The following is a 21,831-nucleotide window of genomic DNA, read 5'->3' on the forward strand; positions in this document are numbered from 1 at the left end:
TTGAAGAAAGTGTCTTCTAAAAACTGGCAGTAGGTTTGGGAGTTGAATTTGAATCCATCTTCAATATGAGAAGGTCCACTTAGCTAATATTTAATAATAACAGCCCATACCAGTACTCCACTGCCACCTTGCCGGCCTTTGAGTTGAAGTGGTACTCTGTGCCCATTATTGATCCAGCCACGGGCCCATTCACCTGGTCCATCAACAGTCACTTTCATCTCATCAGTCCATAAACCTTTGAAAAATCTATCTTCAGATGTTCTTTGGCACAGTCTTCCTGTTTCAACATGTGTTTTTTCAGTAGTGGTCAGGTTTCAGCCTTCCTTGCTTTGGCCATGTCTCTGGACACTGGGCACCTTGTACTTCTGGCACTCTAGTAGGTTACAGTTCTAGAATATGACAGCACTGGAGGATAATGAGTTCCGGGTACCTTCATGTTTAATTCTTCACAAATCTTTAGCACTCAATATGTATCTCTTTTTCTAAACACATTTCTTGTGGCCCTGTTGACTATTTGCAACAAAACATTTAATGGTTCTGTGATCATACCCCAATATTTTAGCAATTTCAAGAGTGCTGCTTCCCTCTGAGAAACTTTTATGATTTTTGACTTTTCGGAGTCAGTTAAATCTCTTTTTTGGCCCATTTTGCCTGAGGAAAAGAAGCTGCCTAATAATAATGCTCACCTTGATATATGGTGTTGATCTCCTTAGGCCACACCCTCCCTCATTACAGAAATACACATCACCTGAAATGCTTACATCCACTAAGCATTCAGGTTTATACAGCTTGGAGGGAGAAATATGAATACAAATGATATGGTCAAAATACCCATTTGCCTACTAAATGCGCACACAGTGTATTTGGAAATAACAACGCTCAATAGATAACTGGTACATATAATAGTACACACTGCCAAAAAATAGCTAGAATGTCAGACTAAGCCTACCGAAATCCAGGACCATTTGTCTTGGTCACAAACCTCACTAGTTGCCTTTGAGCTTCCCTCTCTTCTGCATAATTTACCTCATATGATTGTTTCTAGGATTAAAAAAAATAAAGACAGAATAGCATGCAGTTCCCTAAGCTCCTTGGAAAAAAGACAGAATAAAGGTGTCATATATGGCATACCCTCAACTTAAAAGAGCTGGGATGGGGAGAGAGAAAAGACAGCACAACTATGAGGTCTAACTAGGAAGCCTTGAAAGTTTAAACCATCTTTCAAACTGAATACATTGCCAATATGATTCCTATCTCTGTATCTGAGATGTGACTCAAGTCTGGAAACCCAGTAATCACTCTAAAACATGGTTTACAATTACTGTTTTTAAGCACCCTCTTAAATTTAAAAAAATGGATAAAATCTTCTAATAAAATTGGTAAGAATTCAAAGTATTGACCACTTTTATTCTCTTTTTGATTTTGAGCCTATAAATAAAGCTTAATGATATCATTAGGATCAGAACCTTTTTCTGACCCCTATATAATACAAGCAGATTATGGCATTCTATTTGACAATCTAAAGAATAGAAGAAAAACGGAATCCACAGTTTGTTATGGATATTAAACTTCCATAGAAAACATCTCTCTGAAATCCAATTTATAGAGCTATTTCATTATGAACAAAACTCTAAACTAAAATTCAAGCAATCTATAAATGAATTACTATCAATTCTCAGCACAAAATATACATTGGATCAAGCAATTGAGCACTGGTTTTATATGGCTACTAATCTAGATGCAGTTCCTTTCTACACTTGCTGGGGGTGGAATTATGATACCCTCAGCTCTCTTCACTGCACAGCATCAGGATCCCTCTATTATACACAAGCTAGTTAGCCAACTGGACAAAGTATCTTCATATCTATCTAAAACCTCTATTTTTGCCCTTATTGCAATTAAATCAACCTGAACAAAGGAATTTGTCTGTGAATGCTATTCAAAAATTGACTAGAAATATGGTTGAATGCCTTTCCTTTTAAAATTTATCACTCCCTAATAAATGTGTCCTCAAGGCCAGAACAAGACTGAGAAATTTTTGAGTAGTAGGAGTTCCTTCTTGATTCTCCTATATACAACAGGGGAAAAATGTGAACAATGTTCTTTTGTTTCAGTTACTTCTTTGTCTAAAAGTGCAGTCAAAGGGTATATTGGAAGAAGTGGATTTTCCTATACCCTGCCAATTCCCCACTATTGTTATTGTTACATACTGAGAGAATGATTGTAATAATTTAAAGAAAAGGTTGCTTGTAACTCATTGGCTTCTTTCTCTCACCAATTTGTTTTTAAGTTGCCTTAATCTAGCCTTAGTTTGATTCTATACAACATGGATTTTTGCTATATAGCAGAAAGAAAATTTAATGCTTAAAAATGATGGGTTATTGTGGGAATTAGACACCTCACTCCCTTGTAATTAGGATCTCTATTAAGTGACTTGCCTGTTTCCAGCAGTTTTCTTTTGCGCAAAATGGGCTTCTGCTGGAACAGAAAGAAAAATATAGGATCAAGAGAATAGTTCTCTTTGCTACTGAACCCTCCCCCTTGTTGAATAAGTAATTTATGTTATTTGTCTTAATTTGTCTTTGTGGATCAAAACCTATGAAGTGAAATAATAATTGCAAGTTAGGATATTGCCGGCTCACCCTATCATTAATTACCTATCTTACATCCCAAGTTTAATTAAATAAAACAAAAACAAGAAAACAAGTTTGTACTGTGTTTACACACACTGATTCTTTTAAAAGCGATGCCATAAGAAGCATACAAAATTAGAGCAAAAGTATCCCATTAAAAAGAGTAATTCCAACAATAGCAACCAGACTGTATTATTAACCAGACAGTATTATTAAAAATGCTGTTTGGTAAACTATTCTGGTCACTACCTTATAGATAGATGGCATAATTAGCCAATCAAATTTCTGGAGGGTATTATTAGCTGGTTGTCTAAATAAACTTTGCAAGTAAATGCAAATAAACTTTGTATTTATTTGTATGTTTGATTATCTAAACAAGGAACTGAAATTATGATTGTCCATTTTTTAATATTTCTAGATTTCCTTTGACATTAGGAGTGTACTTTATATATTTCTTTATTTACTTCTGATGGTTAGCATTTGCTATTAATTAGAAAAATGTTCATTACAGGTAGTCCTCAACTTACATCAGTTCATTTAGGGACCTTTAAAAATTACAGCGGCACTGAAAAAAGTGACAGTTTTCTCAGTTTCAACCTTTGGAGCATCCCCATGTTCATGTGATCAAAATTCAGATACTTGGAAACTGGTTCATATTTATGATGGTTGCCGTGTCCCAGGGTCATATGATCACCTTTTGCAACCTTCTGACAAGCAAAGTCAATGGGGAAGCCAGATTCACTTAACATTAGTTATTAATTAATCAACTTCAGAGATTCACTTAACAACTGTGGCGAGAAAGGTTGTAAACTGGGGCAAAAGTCACTTAACAAATGTCTCACTTAACAGTTTTGGGCTCAGTCGTGGTCATAAGTTGACGACTACTTGTATTTGTTTTAAAGCTTTTGACTGCATTTTTATTACAATATCTTACTCAGGAGTCCTATGCACAACTACTGGTAGGCCTTATTGTAGAATGACAATACAGAAATATGATGTGGGTCTCAAGACAAAGAATGATCAGGTGGAAATAAATGTATAAAATTATAATTGATACATGGCTTCAAGCAAGAACTCTGTACCTATGCACTTGCTATTTTATGATTACTCCATACAAGGATACCTTTTACTGGAGTATTTAGCAATATCTAACCATGGTCAAATGACGGAACACTAAGTGATGATATATTGACTAACATCCACATGAAATTGAAAACATTGTTTTTAATACGAAATCCCCAGCGGAAAGGAACTGTTGGCTAGGCAAAGAGACGAGGTTTAAAATATTATTCAATTTTATATATAAATGGCATTTTCATATGTAAAAGTCATTTTGTAATGATGTTTGCATTAATGATGATAAGAAATGGTGCATAAATTGATGCTATATAAAGAAGCTTCAAGAAGTTTACAAAATACAATTAAAGTAAAAACACTAAGATATATACATGCACAATAGCATACAGATGTCAACATTTAAACGATTAGGTGAAGTACACATTGCATCAATGAATCCTTCATAATCTGGACTATTAAACTGAACCCAGTGACTGATATATAGCATCTACAGAGGCTGAAGAAATTCCATTATTTTAGTGAACACATCCTGAAATGCTTAATGTAACATACTGCTGACACCTTCTCACACTCCAGGAACCAACTGATATGGCAGAGGTTCATTATTATAATCTGTGTAATACTGCACTTTTTGTGAAATTGAATTTGACTCATTGACTCCTCTAGAACAAAGTTTTATAATCAAAAACTTCTGATTTAGTTACATCAAATAAGCTACTGAAGAACTAAAGTTTTTCTATCATCTTCCCAATTGTTCCAAGAAAAGCTAGGAAATACCAAGATATTGGAAGTGAAAGTGAGCAAGTAAACTATTGTATAAGCAAATATATTTGACATGTGAAGCGATCCCTTATTACTATAACTGATACAGAAATCTGGTTTGATTTTCTATTCTTGCTTTAACCCAATAATATTGTCAACACAAATATCCAAGTTTATGCAACAAAATCTGTTTTCATAACCCTCGCCCTGTGGAAAACCTGCTTATGTAGTATGTAAATTACAAAATATATAACATATTTCAATTATCAATTCAAATAAAGATACATATTGCTTGTGTTGAAATCCTGAATTTTGTTTTCCAGACTAAAGAAATAATGCTACAATAATTTATCAATATAAAAATCATTGCTTCAAAAAGGCAATGAGTTTTTCCCACTTTAAGGCACCATACACTTTTACTAAGCTCTTTCCTTTTGATAGATCCTCAATTCTAAAGGAGAGCTGTAATTAAAAGGATTTAACTCCTACTTAGCCCCTTTGAACTATTTATTTCTTACAACAGTATTTTAAAGGTGATGAAAAGTTACAGTATATCATAATTTCAGATGATAGGTTCAGGCCAACTTCAGTACAGGTCTGGAAACAGCGTCAACCTGAACAATTGATTTGACTTTAAATGAAAGTATTGTTCCTGAAGGTAGTCCAGAAACAAGATTAAATAAGTGACTCTAAACGTCTATGTTTCTGCAATTTAGCCCGTTAGAATTAAAGTACTCTAACATCATTTTCGTATTTTGCCTCTTAGAGACCCTCTGTGAACCAATTTAGTGCACAAGGTAGTGAATTAAGTCTCAATTACAAGATTAAACCATAGCCCATAAATATTTACTGAGGGACAGAACACAATAAGCAACGAATAAAATAACATGTTGGTGTACCTTTAAGGCAATGTGAAGTGAAAGTGAGGCACATTCAGGCCACAATTCAAAAAGGAAGTAAGGTCACGTAATTTGGAAGAAGCAAGGACAGTTTGAGACAACGCACCTCCAAGCTAGTAGAGATTTCAGCTCGAGGACTACTGGTTTTTGGTTTTTATATATATATATAAATAATAGTACATATACATACTATTATAGATATATATTATATATAGCCAGAGGGCTTACGAAGGAGTCCCATTAAGACTCCCCCCCTCAACTATGAGATACAGATGGAGGCATGCTTGGGGAGCTGATGACAACGGCATGAAGGGAAGGCGACAGACCCAGCTCTCGCCTTCTCGTTTGCAGCGCTACTAATCCGAGGTGGAACGAAGCGGGCAAGAAAAGCCCCCGCCGGCCTTTCTCCCCAAGAACCAGCCACCCGGTTCCTCTGCCATCGATCTCGGCAAAGGGGGACACGGCGCTCGCTCTCTCTCCGCCGTCAGCAGACAAAGGCCCCTCCAGAGCCGAGGCGGCATCAACACAACAAAGGGGCCGAGTTTCGAGCTGAGCGCTAGCACCCAAGGCGGCGGGTGGGGGAGACGCAGAGAGAGCGAGAGCTGTTCCGGGCCGCCAGAAGCTCCTCTCCGGCGCAGGGGGGCGGGACACCCGCCTGGAATCAAGAGGTGCAATGGGTGCTGGCAGCGCTCCTCAGACGAGCAAAGCGCGGCCCAGCTATTAACATCGCCCAGCCTCTTCCACCGCCCCCCAAAGGGGCTCCCTCCTCTTTCTCCCCCCCCTCCCCCTTCAAAAGCGGCCAGGCCCCATCCCGACCTGGCACAGCTGCTGACAGTATTCGGTGGCCGCTTCCACGGCTGGCTGGCCGCTTTCTCTCAGCTCCGTTTCCAGCTCCAGCAGCCTCTTCTTCAGGCTCGGCATGTCCAGGAGGCCGCTCTCGCCGCCGACGCTACCGCTGTCCTGCTCGGCCTCCTCGTCCGCCATCTTCGCACCCAGCTCCGTCGCGTACGCAGCCCCCCTCCCCCCACCTCTAATTCCTCCGGAACGGCCTACCTCCCCTCCCGCAACCCCCCCCTTCGCACGGGTCACGTGATTACACAATGCCACGTTCCGGGGAGGCGGTCACGTGAGGGTTGAAGGAGGAGAGATCGGAAAGAGAGAGAGAGAGAGAGAGAGAGAAAGAGACCTATGCCTTTTTTTTTCCCCTGTCCCCCCCCTCCCCCCTTACCAGGCGCTCCCTTTTCGCAGAGGGGCGGGATCACACGTCCCGGCGCTGTCACGTGCGCAGTTGGCGGGTGCCGAATGGCACCCGCCGCCTCGTGATGTCTCTGGAGGACTTTTGGCGGCAGGAAAATAAACGTCAACTGGTCGCTTCTCGGTTTCCTTTCGATAGCGAGAGCTCCTTTTCATTTGTGAGAGGAAAAACGTCGCAATTACTCTTGCAATTAAAACTAAGTGGCAAGAAAAGGAAAAACCCTTGCAAAAACTAAAGTGGCAAGAAAAGGAAAAACCCTTGCAATTAAAACTAAGTGGCAAGAAATGGGAACTCTTGTAAACGAAAACGTTTATTTTAACGTGGATTGTACGCTTGAGATTTCCTGTGGGAGAGATTACCTTTATATTGGTTGTCCTACAATATTTGCAAAATACACCACTGCTTCAGCTGACCCAGGGACAAGTATAAACCCTTGAAAAAGAGCTAAATTTATCTGTCATTAATTTATAAACAAATGTCATGTTTCTCACAAAGACATTTGACTTCCTGCCACTAGAAAATCAAGTGCCTAGAAATAACAGGACTCAGAAACACCAGAAGCTTAATGGGAAGTTCAATGGAAGACTCAGTTGCTGGTCAATGGTGATAGATTGGGGGTGGGGTGGGGTTGACCTCCAGAAAGGAATCTTTCAAAGAGATTGACTATCTCCACTACTTTTGTCATTGCATTGAATCTTCTGTCAAAAATACTGAACCAAGTCAGATCATGGCTACCAAATATGAATATCTGCCAGGCTACCCCACCTTCTTTACATGGATGATCTGAAGCTGCAAGGAAAAACATCATCTGAAATAGAATCACTGCCCAACACTGTCTGTGTATACATCCAAGATTTTGCAGTGGGATATGATTGAACAAATGTGCTTACTCTCATATAGTGAAAACTGGAGGGCTCAAGATGCCCCATTGAAAGAACATCAAGAGTTCAGATGAAGAAGATCACCACTAAATTTAAGTATTCTTCAGGCTGGCAACATAAAACATTTCAGTGTAAGACGAAAGGTTAAAAGTGACTACATCTTGAGAGTGAAGAAGTCCAAATTTAGTGGAGGAAGTACTATCACATTGATTAACAACTGAGCATATCCATTGTTTAAATATACAGCTGGCATTCTGGACTGGACTCAACATGGACTAGAACTGTTGTCTACATTTTGTTTGGGGGATTACCTGAAACAGGACCTCTGAAAATATGTGTTCATTGACCCCAAACTTCTCCATTCTAATGAATTCCAGATATGTCAAACTGAACCTTATCAATTTTCCACCCCTACTTGTGTAAGTAGGCGTGTAGTCCAAAGGAACTGATAAAGTGCCAGGAGCCCTAGAGGCCAATTGACTCTTCAAATATTGCTGAGGCATAAATTTGAACTCTAGGGAGCACAACTCTTCCAAATCAGACTGAATTCTGCTCAAATTGTTAAACAAGGGGAGCAGATCCTGTATAGCAGGAGTTCGGGGTAAGGGAATACTTTTGGCCCTCCATTGTGATGTATGGGGTTGGAAAACTGCACATTGCTGAATCTTTTCACAGAATGCAAATTTTCTCACTTTCCTAATCATCATCATTTCACACTGTGATGAAGTGACTCCCATTTAAACAGTAGAAGGGATGAATTGTGGGATTCGTGATTGATACTGGGTAGAATTACGTAGTACATTACTATTCTTTTAATAATAATAAAATAAAAATTAGCATATGCAAAACAGCGGAATGATTTATAACCATGAATGTTATCTAGTCACAGCATATAGTCTGAGGTACTATGAGAAAATAAATAAAAATGAAAAAGAGTTTAAAGAGCTGAAATTCTAGAATATTATTTCTAGGACCTTTGTTTTCTACGGCATATTAAAATTACTATAAATACATTTTTAGTCTGAGTGAATAGAACTTAACCTTATGTTCCAGATTTTTTAAAATTGTTTTTCCCAATTTACAGTAAATATGCATAATAAAAATGCATACGAAAGATAAAAATGGCTGCTGCTATGACATTTTTACTGCCGCATTATTGTTCACAGAAATTTCCTTTTCATTTTCCATCTAATTAATATTACAAGCTCGAAGACTTCAGAGGATCCCTGCTGTTCTTTCATTGATTGCAAACTACTGCTATATTGCCAGTTACAAGAATATTGAATTGAGTGGAACAGAGAAAAACAAAATTACTAGGAGTGCAAATGAAAAGCTAGATATGCAATAACATCCTAGATTAAGTGATGGCTTTTGTAATAAAACAATTTTTAAAAATAATGCACTTCTAAAATTAAATTCTTACATTTTTTTAGCTAAGGAAATGAGTGACAAAACATTGACTCTAATCACTACATGTTCTTCATTCTAAATTTATGTACTGTTGATTTCCAAGCAGAAGAATATGTTTATCCTTTTCCCACTACAAATACTAAAACTAACCCTTTTGAGATAGAAAACATGGTTGTATAAACCTTAATAATAAGCTTTATTTTTTAAAAACTCAGAAACATTCCCAAATTCTTCTCAAAAAAGGAAAAAGCCTGACTCTTGTCAATGTCTGCAAGTGTACTTACTTGTATCACCCCATTTTCTCAAAAATGTTAAGTCTGCCCCCTGATTTCCATTTGTTTGCTTACTTTTTTTCATACTTTTATGTTGTAAGTGTCCAAAGTCATTCTGGATGGAACAATGTCAGAGTTATATTACAGAAATAAAAGTATGAAAGAGAGTAAATATATTAGGAAAATTTCATATGGAGAGATAATATTTTTGTCTTGAAATCCTGTGGTATAAGCCTGCATGTAAAAGCTTGCCATTTTCCAGAGCATCAGTGATATGTATAGACTGCTTGAACGTGGTCCATTTTATGATTTGAAAAAAACCATAATAAGAAAATGCAACCAATTATATACAACAGTCAAGATTTAATTATACTGAATTGATTAATATTTACATTACCTTGTGCGGAAAAATAGTGTTTTGGCTGAGTGTATCCATGCATGTAACTAGATAAGATCCAGACCAAGATAGGCTCAGGGCCAAACAGGCTGTAGTGGACCCTCTGTTTTGCACCCAATATAACACATACATTTACCTACAGAAATATATTAATTAGAGCTATATTTATACAGCAATTATCAGGAACAATTCATACTAATATAAAAGAAATTGTGAGTGTTAAAGCAGAGATTCTGCTGGCAGAACTGCCGCTTCTGTCAAAAACCAAAACTGCTTGGCTTTAGAGCCATGAAGCACAGGATAGAGAATTTTGAAAATGCAAAGACAGCAGTTTAAACTGCTGCAGATAAAATGAGGCAACTACAACCTCATGCTAACAAAGGGCAATCATTTTTTTAATATGGTTGTAGCCCACTTTGCAGATATGTTAAAAGTTCTGAGAGACTTCTGTTGAATGCAAGTTTAGCATACTAGTTAAATAAAATTGAAAACTTGGAGATTTACAGTAGTCAGGGAAACTGATATGAATCTGCTGTCCTGGAAGTAAAAGACTAATAGTTTGCTAGTGGTACAAAACAAAAACATAAATGTAATACTAAAATCAGCAGTACAGTGGCACACATTGAAGAATGGATTTTGAAACTGACTGAATTAGCAGAGATGGCGAAGTTAACTGGTTATTATTAAAGATAATGGACTAGACAGTTTTATAAGAGACTGGAAACCATATGTGGACTTTCTCTGTGCTAAATATAAACAGATGGTTAACAGATTTGAAGATTAGTGTAACCTGTTGACTGCTTTTTCTTCTTTTTCTTCTTTCTTCATGTATGTATGTATGTATGTATGTATGTATGTATGTACGTATGTATCTATGTAAGAGAATTTACTGCTTTTTCTTTTTTTTAGCATCCAGCCAGGGTGTTAACATTTAAATTTATTTAAATTCAAATTTATTTAAAATTATTTAAATATATCTTAAATGTTAAATTTATTTGTTTACTTTCTCCTCTTTTTTTCATACACCATTTTTTTCTTTGTTGTTGTAAGGGTTGAATGTATGCTTTTGTTTCATCTTGTTTGTTTGTTTTGTATTTTACTTTTTATGATAAAACAGTGAATAATGAAAATTAAAAAAAAATACAGTGGCACAGGAAACACAGGTGCACACAGACACACAGAGAAAGAACTACAGCTGAAGTCATTACCTAAGTGATATAAATCAAACAGGAAAGGAGAGAGATGCCCCCAAAGATATAAAAGATTTGCCCTTGACATTTTGTTGGAGAGCTGGATTAACCAATGCCCTTTTCTATTCCTTGATGACATTGAATCAGTTATTGTCTTTCAGCACAATCTGTTTCATTGCATTGATTCAAGGATAAAAATAAGCCCTTCAAATTCTGAGGGGAAGTACAATTTAGTTATAATGAAATTAAGTAAAAAATGATATGACCAGAAAAATGTAATTATCTTAAATTGTATGGTGGTTGAGTAAACCTTGATATTAATATGGACAAGACAGGATCTCCACTGGACATTTTTCTATTAGTCAGATGACAGTTTTCCAAAATGCAATTGTTGCCTAAATCTACTGCCAATGTTCATTCACTTTATAACAACACTTGAATGATCATGTATATTATGCAACATACAGCACTGTAAAGTCTAGTTTATATAAAAGTCTAATTTTTTATCTGTTAATGTGCACAGGATCCAATCATCACAGATCACTCTTGCTTGATTATAAATCTTCATTTACCTGTCCCGATCTTTATTAATGACAAAAAGTTATGCAACAAATAATAGCTACAGTATCTACTCAGAATACGTTCTAAAGAGTTTACATAAAGCAAAGATATGAAGGATTACAATATTATATAGGTATCTGTGTGGGAGAGACAGCTCAATTCTTGTTAAATAAGATGTCATCTCAGATCACTGTGGATGCGGTTACAACTTAAATTTGTCTCTTCTCTTCACTTTCCCCCGCCCCTCCCCTCCCTTTCCACTCTCCTCCTCCTTATTGCTATATTATCCATAATTTTGCACACTCCAAATATAATGCCTAAAGGCATTAGAAAAGAACAATAATTCAATATATTAACTGCCAGTATAACAATACTGGAATCTACATCACAAGGGGAACATACAGTACACCATTCTTGCTATTCCCTCAGCAATGTGGGCACAACAACACTGGTCAAATTTTGCACAGTTGGTTAATTGTTAGATTAATGTTTCGGCTCCAGTTCCCATTCTTCACAAATAATACGGTAGACTTTTATTTTGATTGGTGGGATGTAAAAAATACGTTTACAAATTTATTTAAGAATTTTGGGGGTAAATAGTATGAAATAAAATACTCTATTCATAGCTATTCACTTGTACCTTGAGACAAAATATGCTACTTTTTCAACTAGATTAGTTATAGTTACAGTTGTTACAGTTCATTACAGTTACTTCTACAATCAAAACTGCTTACTATGAACAATAATGATTAAATTTCCTCAGCTAAACATGCTGAAAGGCAGAAGCAGAATGAAAACCATTAAGTTTATTGAATATCTTGACTATGAATTAGGTTATTGGAGAAGCTAAACAATTAACGTGCATATTCAGTTTCTGTGGAAATGTTCAGAAACAAGATAGTAACAAAATTATCTCTTACTCAAAATCCAAGCAAAAGGGAATTCATATTGCATAGAGAGAAAAGAAGACATCTAAATGTCTTCTGTGATTAAAAGATTAGAAGTGTAATTTTGTTCTGAAATTTATGGAATTTGTAGCATTATGTGTATGTTGTGGGGTTGGCTGTGTGTTTGAAATCATGAATCAATCCAATAAAGTCTCTGAAAAACTGCAGATAGAAATTTTTTTTTTGCAGAGTAAACAAATATAGATGGAAGCAGTACTGTGTAAAGTAATGTCCAAATTAATGTATCTTTCTTACTAATCTTTATTGGTTTCTATTGACAGGAAAAAAGATTTATGGGGTTAAAAGGAAAATCAGAACATTTTAAAAGCTGTTGGAATTTTTTTCAACAAAACAGTATTTATTTTTGTTTTATGACAGCAGTTTTTTTTAAAAAAACATGGCAATGAAGTGTGGTTAACAATGACAGAGTAATCTACATGGTAAATATCAAGAGGAGTCAGAATTTTTTCATACTACTGTAACAAATTTGTTTTTAAAGGATAGATGTCATGAGCAATTTAATCTGATAAATTGTTTATGACTTTTAATAACATTCGTTAGTTTGAAAAGGGACTACCAGACTCCTCCTAATTTTGGACTAAAGCAGCTCTTCTCCTACAAGCAAATGGCATTGATCCATGCAATTACCATCTGACATTTCTTTAATATGACAATTGAAAAAGCAATCAGTTTAAGGGTAAAGAAAGAGATACCATCAGTATATGGCAGAATAGTAATTACATCAAGCAATATTGAGCCATTGAGTGAAATTACAGTTGATCCATTGGCTTAAGTGTGGGTGGAAGATGGACTATTTTGCAGATATAAAAGAAAAGCACAGGGTTTATCCTTTCCTAGCTTTGTCAGACAAGCTGCAGCTAAGCATCCAAAACTCTCTTTCATACCCTTAAACAACAGGACTCTTGTGAAAAAAGAAAGGTAATATTATTTGTTAACCCTGTACAGTATCTCTCTATCTCTAATTTATTTATTTTATCCTGCCTTTATTATTTTTATAAATATATGCATTATTGATTTATTTAGAATATCAAATGAGCAAATGTTTGTAACATCTCATATGGTTAACATTGAAAAATAGCTGCTATTTCTTACTAAATTAGTATGTCATAGATACATTGCCAAAATGCCCTTATGCCCACAAAGTTTCCCCCTTGACTTCCATTAAGTTTATTTTTTCCCCCCATGTTTTATTTATTTTATTTATATAACATGTAAAAATCAATTTCAATCAAATAGTGTGTTGTCTGGGTACAATTATTTTTAAGCTATCATAATCAAAATGTTTACAATGATATTCATCACAATAATATTAATGCTATAATGTTTAACTTAAAGTCTCCTTGTAACATTTGTCCTGCATTTATATCCCCATATTTCTAAATTCTGTTTTTATTATCTAACCATTGGTAAAATAAGTCCCATATCAAGAAATATTCAGTTTCTTCTTTTTCCTTAATTGTAAGCGTTAATATATCCATTTCTGCAGGTTCTAATTTTTTTAAATTACACTCTTATCTGTCGGGATCTCATCATTTTTCCATTGTTGTACAAAAATAATTCTGGCTGCAGTTTATACACGTAAAATTGAATATATATTCCTTTTATCATACTTTTATGGCAGGATGCCCAATAAGAAATTTCTGGTTTGAAATTTATATGTTGCAGCCAGGAAACATTTGTAGGATTTCCATGTTTGTTACTCACATTATTTCACATACTTTCCTGTCATAGCAACTGCGTAGATTTTATTTGTAAACCAGAAGCCAAATGAACACAAATATAGATTCTGAAACCACCAGACAAGGTGGGGTTCAAAAGCTGTTTATTTTTTTATATATATATGAATTGGGACTGAGCAGATTTTTGTTATTCTGGGATAACTCATGAGCGAGGTCTGGATTGGATGGTTTTCTATTCATTCTCCTCTTAAACAGTGAATAAAAAAGGATTAATAACAATTGGTCCGTTATATTTCTGCATTTCTAGATGCATAGAACCGAAGATAATTAGAAAATATCTAAATGCTAGTAATCTGAAAGAACTCTAGATAAGGTGGAATCAATTTGAGACCAGGAAAGATCTGCAGTTTAAATATTTTCATTAGTTTATCAAAATGTAAAATACAAAGAAAAATGAAGATAATGGGAAAATAAGGGAGGAAATGGGGAAGAGAACAAAATGTAGGGGAAAGGGGGAAAAAGAAAAAGAATTGACTTCTGACTCCATCTGGTGCTGAAGAATAAGGTAGTAACATAAAACCTCAACTTTTTACTTTTATATAATAATATGCACTAGCCATTTCTGTAACAACAAACCTATCTAAACCAGCAAAATCCAAAATCAAATTTTCGTTCTCCCCCGCCCCCCGCCATCATAAGCAAAAGTCCAAGAGTAGTTTCCAAGTAGAAATGTCCAGGAAAGATTTGGAGATTCAACTAGTAGCCAATAACTTCTGCATCTTTTCCTAATTTAGGTACAGATTGTATTTCATATGGCTGCTTAATGCATGAAGTGTGACAAATATAGATGGATCAAGTAGGTGCTACTCTGATCATGGATTAATTGCAATTGCAAGTTAAGGGCTTTTCCAGTTGAGGAGCAAAATCAAGAGGTAATTTAGAGCCCTCGGATGACACTTTAACTGGGGACTTACCATATCCAAGAGAGCAACATTAAATATTCACAATACAAATCAAGAAATAAGAAATAAACGTATAAACTCACTCAACATCTCTACCAATTACAGGTTTTTTTGCTTTCATTTTAGAAGAAGCAATAATTTGTCATTGCAGAAGCACTTCCATTTTGCTATTTTATATTGGTCAGTTATTGATATATAATTTTATTAAGGATTTTTATTACAGTAATAAAAATCTTGTTTTTATTAGTAAAACAAAAGCTAAATTTAAAGAAAGAAACAGGATAACAAGAAAGAGTAAAGTGTAAAAAATATGATAAAGAAAAAATATATATAAAGAAGTGACTTCCAATATTCACAGTAATGATTATAAACAAATTTAGTAATTATTTACTCCCAATAAAGTTACAAGCAGATATAATCTCATATCTTTCCTTATTTTTAAGAAAATTCACAAGACATCAACTTTTCAATCCTAATATCAGCAAAAAGTTCGTAAGTGATTGCCACAACTTTGCAATAGTCTTATTGTAAGTTTAATCAAATAAACTAACTTTATATTCTTTCCTTTCACTTCTAACAGTCTTCATCTTTAGTTCATTCAAATTTTGCCATAAGATTTCTCTTCAATTCTTTATCTCCTCATACAAATTTCTACAAGGATTTAACAAGCTTTTTTTGTACCTTCGCTCAATTGAAGCTTACAAAGAATCAAACAGATATGAGGGTTGTAATAATATGTAGATACAAAAGAAACTGGCTGAAGTTCTAAAAATTAAAAAGAAATACAAATGACAAAACAAATGTTTTCTTATCACCAGCATTGCAAAAAGTCCAGGTCTTGCTTGGCTCAGGTTAACAACAGTTTGCAGAGTAGTGGATGCTGACAGAAGAAGCTGGAAATGCAGCAAACATGGAGATACAGCAAGCAGCATCTGGCCAACTGACATTGAACCACAGCACAACAGGGAGCAATCCACGTAAATCCCCCAAAGTGGCTAGTATTTCTTCCTCTGACCTGTTCATCTGGTCCATCTCCAGATGCCTCACTCAGCAACCTGGCATCCCAGCACAGCCTGCATACAGTCTAATGCCGCCAATGTTCTGTCTAAAAATGCCAGATTGCTTGTCCATTTCTGATCAGATGAACCCTGCTCTTCTAATCTCAGAAACCAAACTAACCCAATTACTACCCATTTCTCTATCTACTTAAAATATAGATTATTTTGGTTGATTGTGCACCCTTGGTTATGGTGACATTTAAAGAGAGTTTGATTGGTTCAATTCAGGCTAACCAATGTTTCATCTTGAATGAGAAGATTTCTAACAGTGGCATCCTAGGTTTAGACATAAGGCTCTTCAATTTGGTTTCCTTGATAAGTATGTGGAGATTACAGCTACTATATGAATGTCTCTTGAAGGAGTACAGTACTATTTTTTAAAAAATAATGCTCACGGTTATGCCCAATTCAGAATTCAAATGCAGAAATCAGATTAAATGTTGTGATCCTAAACTAAGCTTTAGGCAATCAGATCTGGACTACAAACAGACACACCGTAGAGCAAAGAAAGTGTTTCATATGTCCTTTTGCAACCATTTGGAGATAATTCTAGATTTTTGCAGCTGAGATCTGGTGGCTACCTGGGTTTAAATCAACCCACGTCTTAATTAATTGGATTTGTATCTGCAGTGCATGTATATTAATTTAATCAACAGAAATTAATGAAAGATTGTATGAAGGCAGAAAGTCCACTGTTTTTCTCTTTTTTATAGGAACATCATGGATTGCTATGGAAAGTATGCTGTTGTCATTTGTGCCATGTTAGCTATATCTCTGAATATCTTTCAGTCATTGCCAGAGGAAGAGTTTATGGTACAGGGTGAGATGCTTTTAAAATATGAAATAAAAACATATGGAGATTATTGATAGTGCTGATTCTTGTTGTTTAATAATGTAATTATTGTTTTATGCTTTCTAAACTGTTATATTGTTTGATTATATTGAAGAAAGAGTGTATGTCTGTATTTATTTAATTTTTTTATATTATTCAATGTATTTGACTACCATCTCACCATAGTGACTCTGGGCAGCTAATAACAATTAAAAACATAGCATAACAAGAATATATAACCAGCAAGTGAGATTTAAAAAGAGCTCACAACTATTAACATAACCACTTCACAAGTTCTAACTGACACACTGACTTCCTTGTCTGGGTAGGTCTAAACTTCAGAAGGTTTAATCAAAGTAGATTCCCAATAAATAGGTTTAATTTAAAAATGTTGGATAAAGAAAACATGTGGAATATATAGCTAATTAAATAAAACACTTTCATCTCTATACCAACAATTTTGCAGAAGTTGGCATACTTTTCAGAGACTGTTATGCAAACAAACAGGTTGAAAAATTGATGTTCTTTGATTTATACACTAAAAAAATAGGCAGTGGTTCATCCGAATACTTTTTAAAACTTCCATGTTGTAGATTCAGTGAATAAGTATAAAGCACAGAGCTTTCCAATGGTGAGCCTTTTTGTAGTTCACCCAACTACATTATTTAATGAGAAGTTAATGCCGAATAAAGACTCATCAAAGTTTGATGGATATGGAAAACACTGAGACCATTAATTTTGTAAAACATACTTCAAAATCATGTAGAGAGATCATTAGACTTTATATCCCGTTATCACACAGTACTATAAAGGTGTTTGACCGAAAGATAGATAATAACACCATGAAAAAGCTCAACAAATTTTCTGCATCACTCTTTTCCATGGACATTGTAGGTCAGAAATTTACAATTAAACTTACATTTATGTCCAGGAAATAAATGTACAGAACAGGGTTCTTCAAGGATACAAGGTAAGATCTAGATTGTAGACCTTCCGACCAACAAACTAAAAATGAACAAATCACTGGTCCAGGCGGTATCCATTTTAAGATATTTAAAGCATTGAACTTAATCCAACTAATGACTAATGCATTTATAAAAAAAATGTATAACCTATCAATCAGATTAACTTCTTATCATAGCCTCTACTATAACCAATATTTTGTAACATGTTCTTAAATGAACCAGAACTAAAATTAACAGCCAGATGGCCAAGTAAGTTAATGTTCCAGTATTACAGGACTGATAAAAAGTTAAAGTTTGAAAGCAGAAAATAAACATTCTTAGATTAATAAGTGTTCAGGAAATCTATAATGAAATTCATGAACTTCTATAAATGGAAAAGATTAGTCTACGTAAACACATAGGTGCGTGACATGTTCTAGTGCAAATTAAATATCGATTTATAACCCTGGTTAGGGAACACACACTGACTTCATTAAATTATATAAAAATATATTTACCATTTTACTAAAGAAGGAAAACTGGTTCCTATGAAGCAGCTTTCCCAATAGTAATGCAGCTTGGGAGGAATGAAAACTTATGCTCACCAGTTTATTCCTGATGTGACACATTTCATTCAAACTTTTCTACTTATTTTATTATGCATTAATCTGTAGATTTCCCTAAGGACACTAAGCTTAGAATGGTTTCTCTGTTTGGAAATAGACTGCCCATGTGTAAAAAGTTGAACGTCTCTGTCCCACAACACAGTTTGAGCTGATTACGATGCAGTTTAACATTTCAGGTTAGCATGTGGTGGAGACCCAAATGGAATCTAGAGCAGGATTTCACCTTTCTTCTGTGTTCTTTTTGTGTGTTTGTTAGATTGTACTGAATGTAAACTAATCTTGAACGCTCGCATGACCAGATTGTTCAGCGGCAGGCCTGTGTACCAATGTGCAGGATGTTGTTTCTCAAGAGCTTATCCAACTCCCATGAGGTCCAAGAAGTCCATGCCCGTGCCAAAGAACATCACTTCAGAAGCGAAATGCTGTGTGGCAAGAGCCTTCAGAGAGGTAAAGGGACTATCCCTAGGCAATGTATGGTGGATTACAATTTTGTTTACTCTTCCTTTTCAGCCTAGTATACAACCAGGAACTGTAACGAAGAGGCTAAAGAGTGCAACAGGAGGGGACCATAAGCAGACGACAAATGAACATGCTTTGTTTTCAATCTGTGTTTGGATATTAGTTCTGGGTTTGTGTTTTCATGTAGGGAAAAACAAGAATTCTGCCAAAATATCAGCTATAAATATTTCACTGGAAGGAATTATTCTGAACATTATGTTTAATGTCTGTTATCAGAGAAATGACTTGGGAACATTTATCCAGAATTTCACTTAATAGAATGAACAGGAGGACTATCGATTGATTCGTAATATTTATATGGCTGCCTCAGTCAAATAAAATGATTCTGGGCAATGTACAAAAAGTCAACTACAAATACAAACCTTAAAGAAAGTAATACTCTAAATTAGAAGTCAACTAAAATGAGGAGAAAGTTAAATGAAAACCTGGGCCCTGATGCTTTCTGAAAGGGCAGACCTCTCATTGACAATCCTTATTATTATTGCTTATTGTACTCTATGACTATTATGAAGTGTTGTACCTGATGATTCTTGACTCTTGACGAATGTATCTTTTCTTTTATGTACACTGAGAGCATATGCACCAAGACAAATTCCTTGTTTGTCCAATCACACTTGGCCAGTAAAGAATTCTATTCTATTCTATTATTCCCCATTTCCTATGAAGGAGCAGCATGTATACCATCCTTTTCCCTTCCAGCCAAAATTTGACCAAGTTATCCAAACCAGGAAAAAAACAGCATCCAGAAATTAACTGCTCAAGATGAGTGTTATATTCCTGTCTATTGATTCAAGTTCTATGTCAGCTCACTACCTCTCCCTTGCTTCCCAGTCTTGGTTGCACAAGACAGCCATTTCATAGCAGATTGGTGCAGTGGTGGGATTCAATTTTTTTTACTACCAGTTCTGTGGGCGTGGCTTGGTGGGCGTGGTGTGGCTTAGTGGGCATGGCTTGGTAGGCACAGCAGGAGAAGGATACTGTAAAATCTCCATTCCCACCCCACTCCAGAGGAAGGGTACTATGAAATCTCTATTCCCTCCCCACCCCACTAACCTGCTTTCCAGCTCTGTTCTCCTGTGCAGGGCAACAAAAGAAGACCGAGCCGATCAGCTGGGACAGGCAGAGAATAGATGGGGGCAGGGTCAGTCAGAGGTCGTATTTGCCGGTTCTCTGAACTACTCAAAATTTCTGCTACTGGTTCTCTGAGCTACTCAAAATTTCCGCTACCGGTTCTCTAGAACTGGTCAGAACCTGCTGAATACCACCTCTGGACTGGTGGCTTCTACCCTGGTGACTTCTACCCTGAGAATAATTTTATAATCATTGTGATTACATACATGGGCTTTAATTGGCGGAGGAGGTAAATATATATTGTTCAAGAGATGGAAGCTAAACATTTCTTTAGATGTCATGGTAATTCTGTAATTCTTCTTCCTCCTGACTTTAGTATTCCATCTACTGCACCTGATGGGCTCCTCTCTTTCTGCTTTGAAGAGAGGTCTTCTACTTTTAACTGCAATGCATTATGTAACTGTACAAACTAATGATTATATAGAGAGGGTTTTTTTTTCTTTTTAAGACTCTTTAATCCGAGTCTGAGCATTTATTGGCTGGAATGCCCCTCTTGATGACCACACGCAGTGTTAATGGCAGATATTTTCTTTTTGAACTCTGATAAAGAAACATCTGCCACGGCCTAGGATTGAACTCTGAACCTTCCGAGTGGGAGGCGAGTGTCTTCACCTCTAGACCACCGGGATCTCAATTATTATATAGAATAAATAGGTCATGTAGAGTATAATAACTATAATATTAGCATAGGTAGGAGACCGAAGAAACTTTTGTGCTACTACAGTTTCCAGCAATCCTGTTAAGATGGTGAGTATTAAAAAGATGTGCTAGGTTCAACAGCACTTAGGGCTGTAGGTTCATCTATCCCCAGCATAGGCAATTATTCCAAGGGTGGCCAGTCTACATAAAGGCTGATGAGAGAAGGTTTAACCTTAAGTGAGAAAATAGTACTTCACCTCATTGTGGCTATTAAAATGCATTTAAATCTGATTTTAAAGTTTTCTTCCCCAGGTTTTCATTCCAAATGATGGAACTAGGAAGATTGAGAATCACACTGACTGTCATTGCAGCACCTGTTACTATCATAAATCTTAATTCCTCCACAACTGGACAACATATTCCTCTGCAGCTGGACAACAGATAGCTCAGAATGAAGTTTTATCATATCATATATTTTTGTTTTCCTTAGATTTGTAGTGAAATCATGTATATTCTTAGGTTTTGTGATATGGATGATCCTTCCGATCAGCATGTTATGAATACCCTGCTGTTTGCTCTCTATGTGCTTTGCCACACATCTGGATAAACAGAAAAATATACCTTTCTTCTGGGAATCAAATATAGAGTTTGCATGATAACCAAAGCCTTGTTTATTTTGTATGTCAGGTATACATTGATACAGGATTATGGTTTTCCAAGAGAAAAGACACAAATAGAGTCAGTGGATATAATTTTTCATCCCAAAATTAATTTCAAGTGGAGGAAACTTCTATGTTTCATGCATTTATTCTTTTTTTCCCCCTCTGTAAGACTTCAATGACACAGTCTTAGTGGTGCTAGACATGGAAAATGCTCTCTGATGCAAGGAAACTTGAATTTAATTAAAAGGAAACTTGCATCAATTCTTTTCAAGTTGGCTTTAGAATTAATTTCTCTTAGTGTTGGACTGGATATCCTTTTTAAAAAATATTGTCATTGTATTGAGCTGGCTGGCATGCAAGGAGTCTACATAGCGGTATACTGAATCAATACATAAACGCACACGCACACAAATGCTACTATAAAATCTCCATTCCACAATAAAGCAATTACATTCTATAGAAGATTTGAATGGA

At 35.7% G+C, this 21,831-nt stretch overlaps 2 protein-coding genes across 4 annotated transcripts in view; one reads left to right on the forward strand and one right to left on the reverse strand.

Annotated features, from left to right (window-relative positions):
• ZNF292 (zinc finger protein 292) overlaps nt 1–6,765 on the reverse strand; it is a 32,105-nt gene extending 25,340 nt beyond the window's left edge. Inside the window, exon 1 of one of the 2 annotated variants that reach the window (XM_087914520.1) lies at nt 6,600–6,765. Coding sequence is in view for 1 of the 2 variants with exons in the window: in XM_026726757.2 (XP_026582542.2) it covers nt 6,188–6,355 (168 nt within the window). In the remaining variant the exon portion in view is untranslated. The other variant, XM_026726757.2, reaches the window with a different exon arrangement.
• Nucleotides 6,766–13,156: 6,391 nt separating this feature from the next.
• CGA (glycoprotein hormones, alpha polypeptide) lies at nt 13,157–21,609 on the forward strand. Of its 2 annotated transcripts, XM_087921984.1 has the most exons (5): nt 13,157–13,223; nt 15,390–15,434; nt 16,718–16,824; nt 18,663–18,853; nt 21,008–21,609. In XM_087921984.1, exons 3-5 carry the CDS (start codon nt 16,725–16,727, stop codon nt 21,089–21,091), a joined length of 375 nt encoding a protein of 124 aa, XP_087778110.1. In that variant the 5' UTR covers nt 13,157–13,223; nt 15,390–15,434; nt 16,718–16,724; the 3' UTR covers nt 21,092–21,609. The 2 variants fall into 2 exon arrangements, with proteins under 2 accessions (XP_087778110.1, XP_026582543.1); XM_026726758.2 differs by lacking the exon at nt 15,390–15,434 and having other exon boundaries at nt 13,159–13,223.
• Nucleotides 21,610–21,831: the final 222 nt, after the last annotated feature.

This window comes from Pseudonaja textilis, chromosome 1 (genome assembly GCF_049901715.1).
Source record: "Pseudonaja textilis isolate UNSWEBS1 chromosome 1, rPseTex1.2, whole genome shotgun sequence".
Taxonomy (NCBI): domain Eukaryota; kingdom Metazoa; phylum Chordata; class Lepidosauria; order Squamata; family Elapidae; genus Pseudonaja; species Pseudonaja textilis.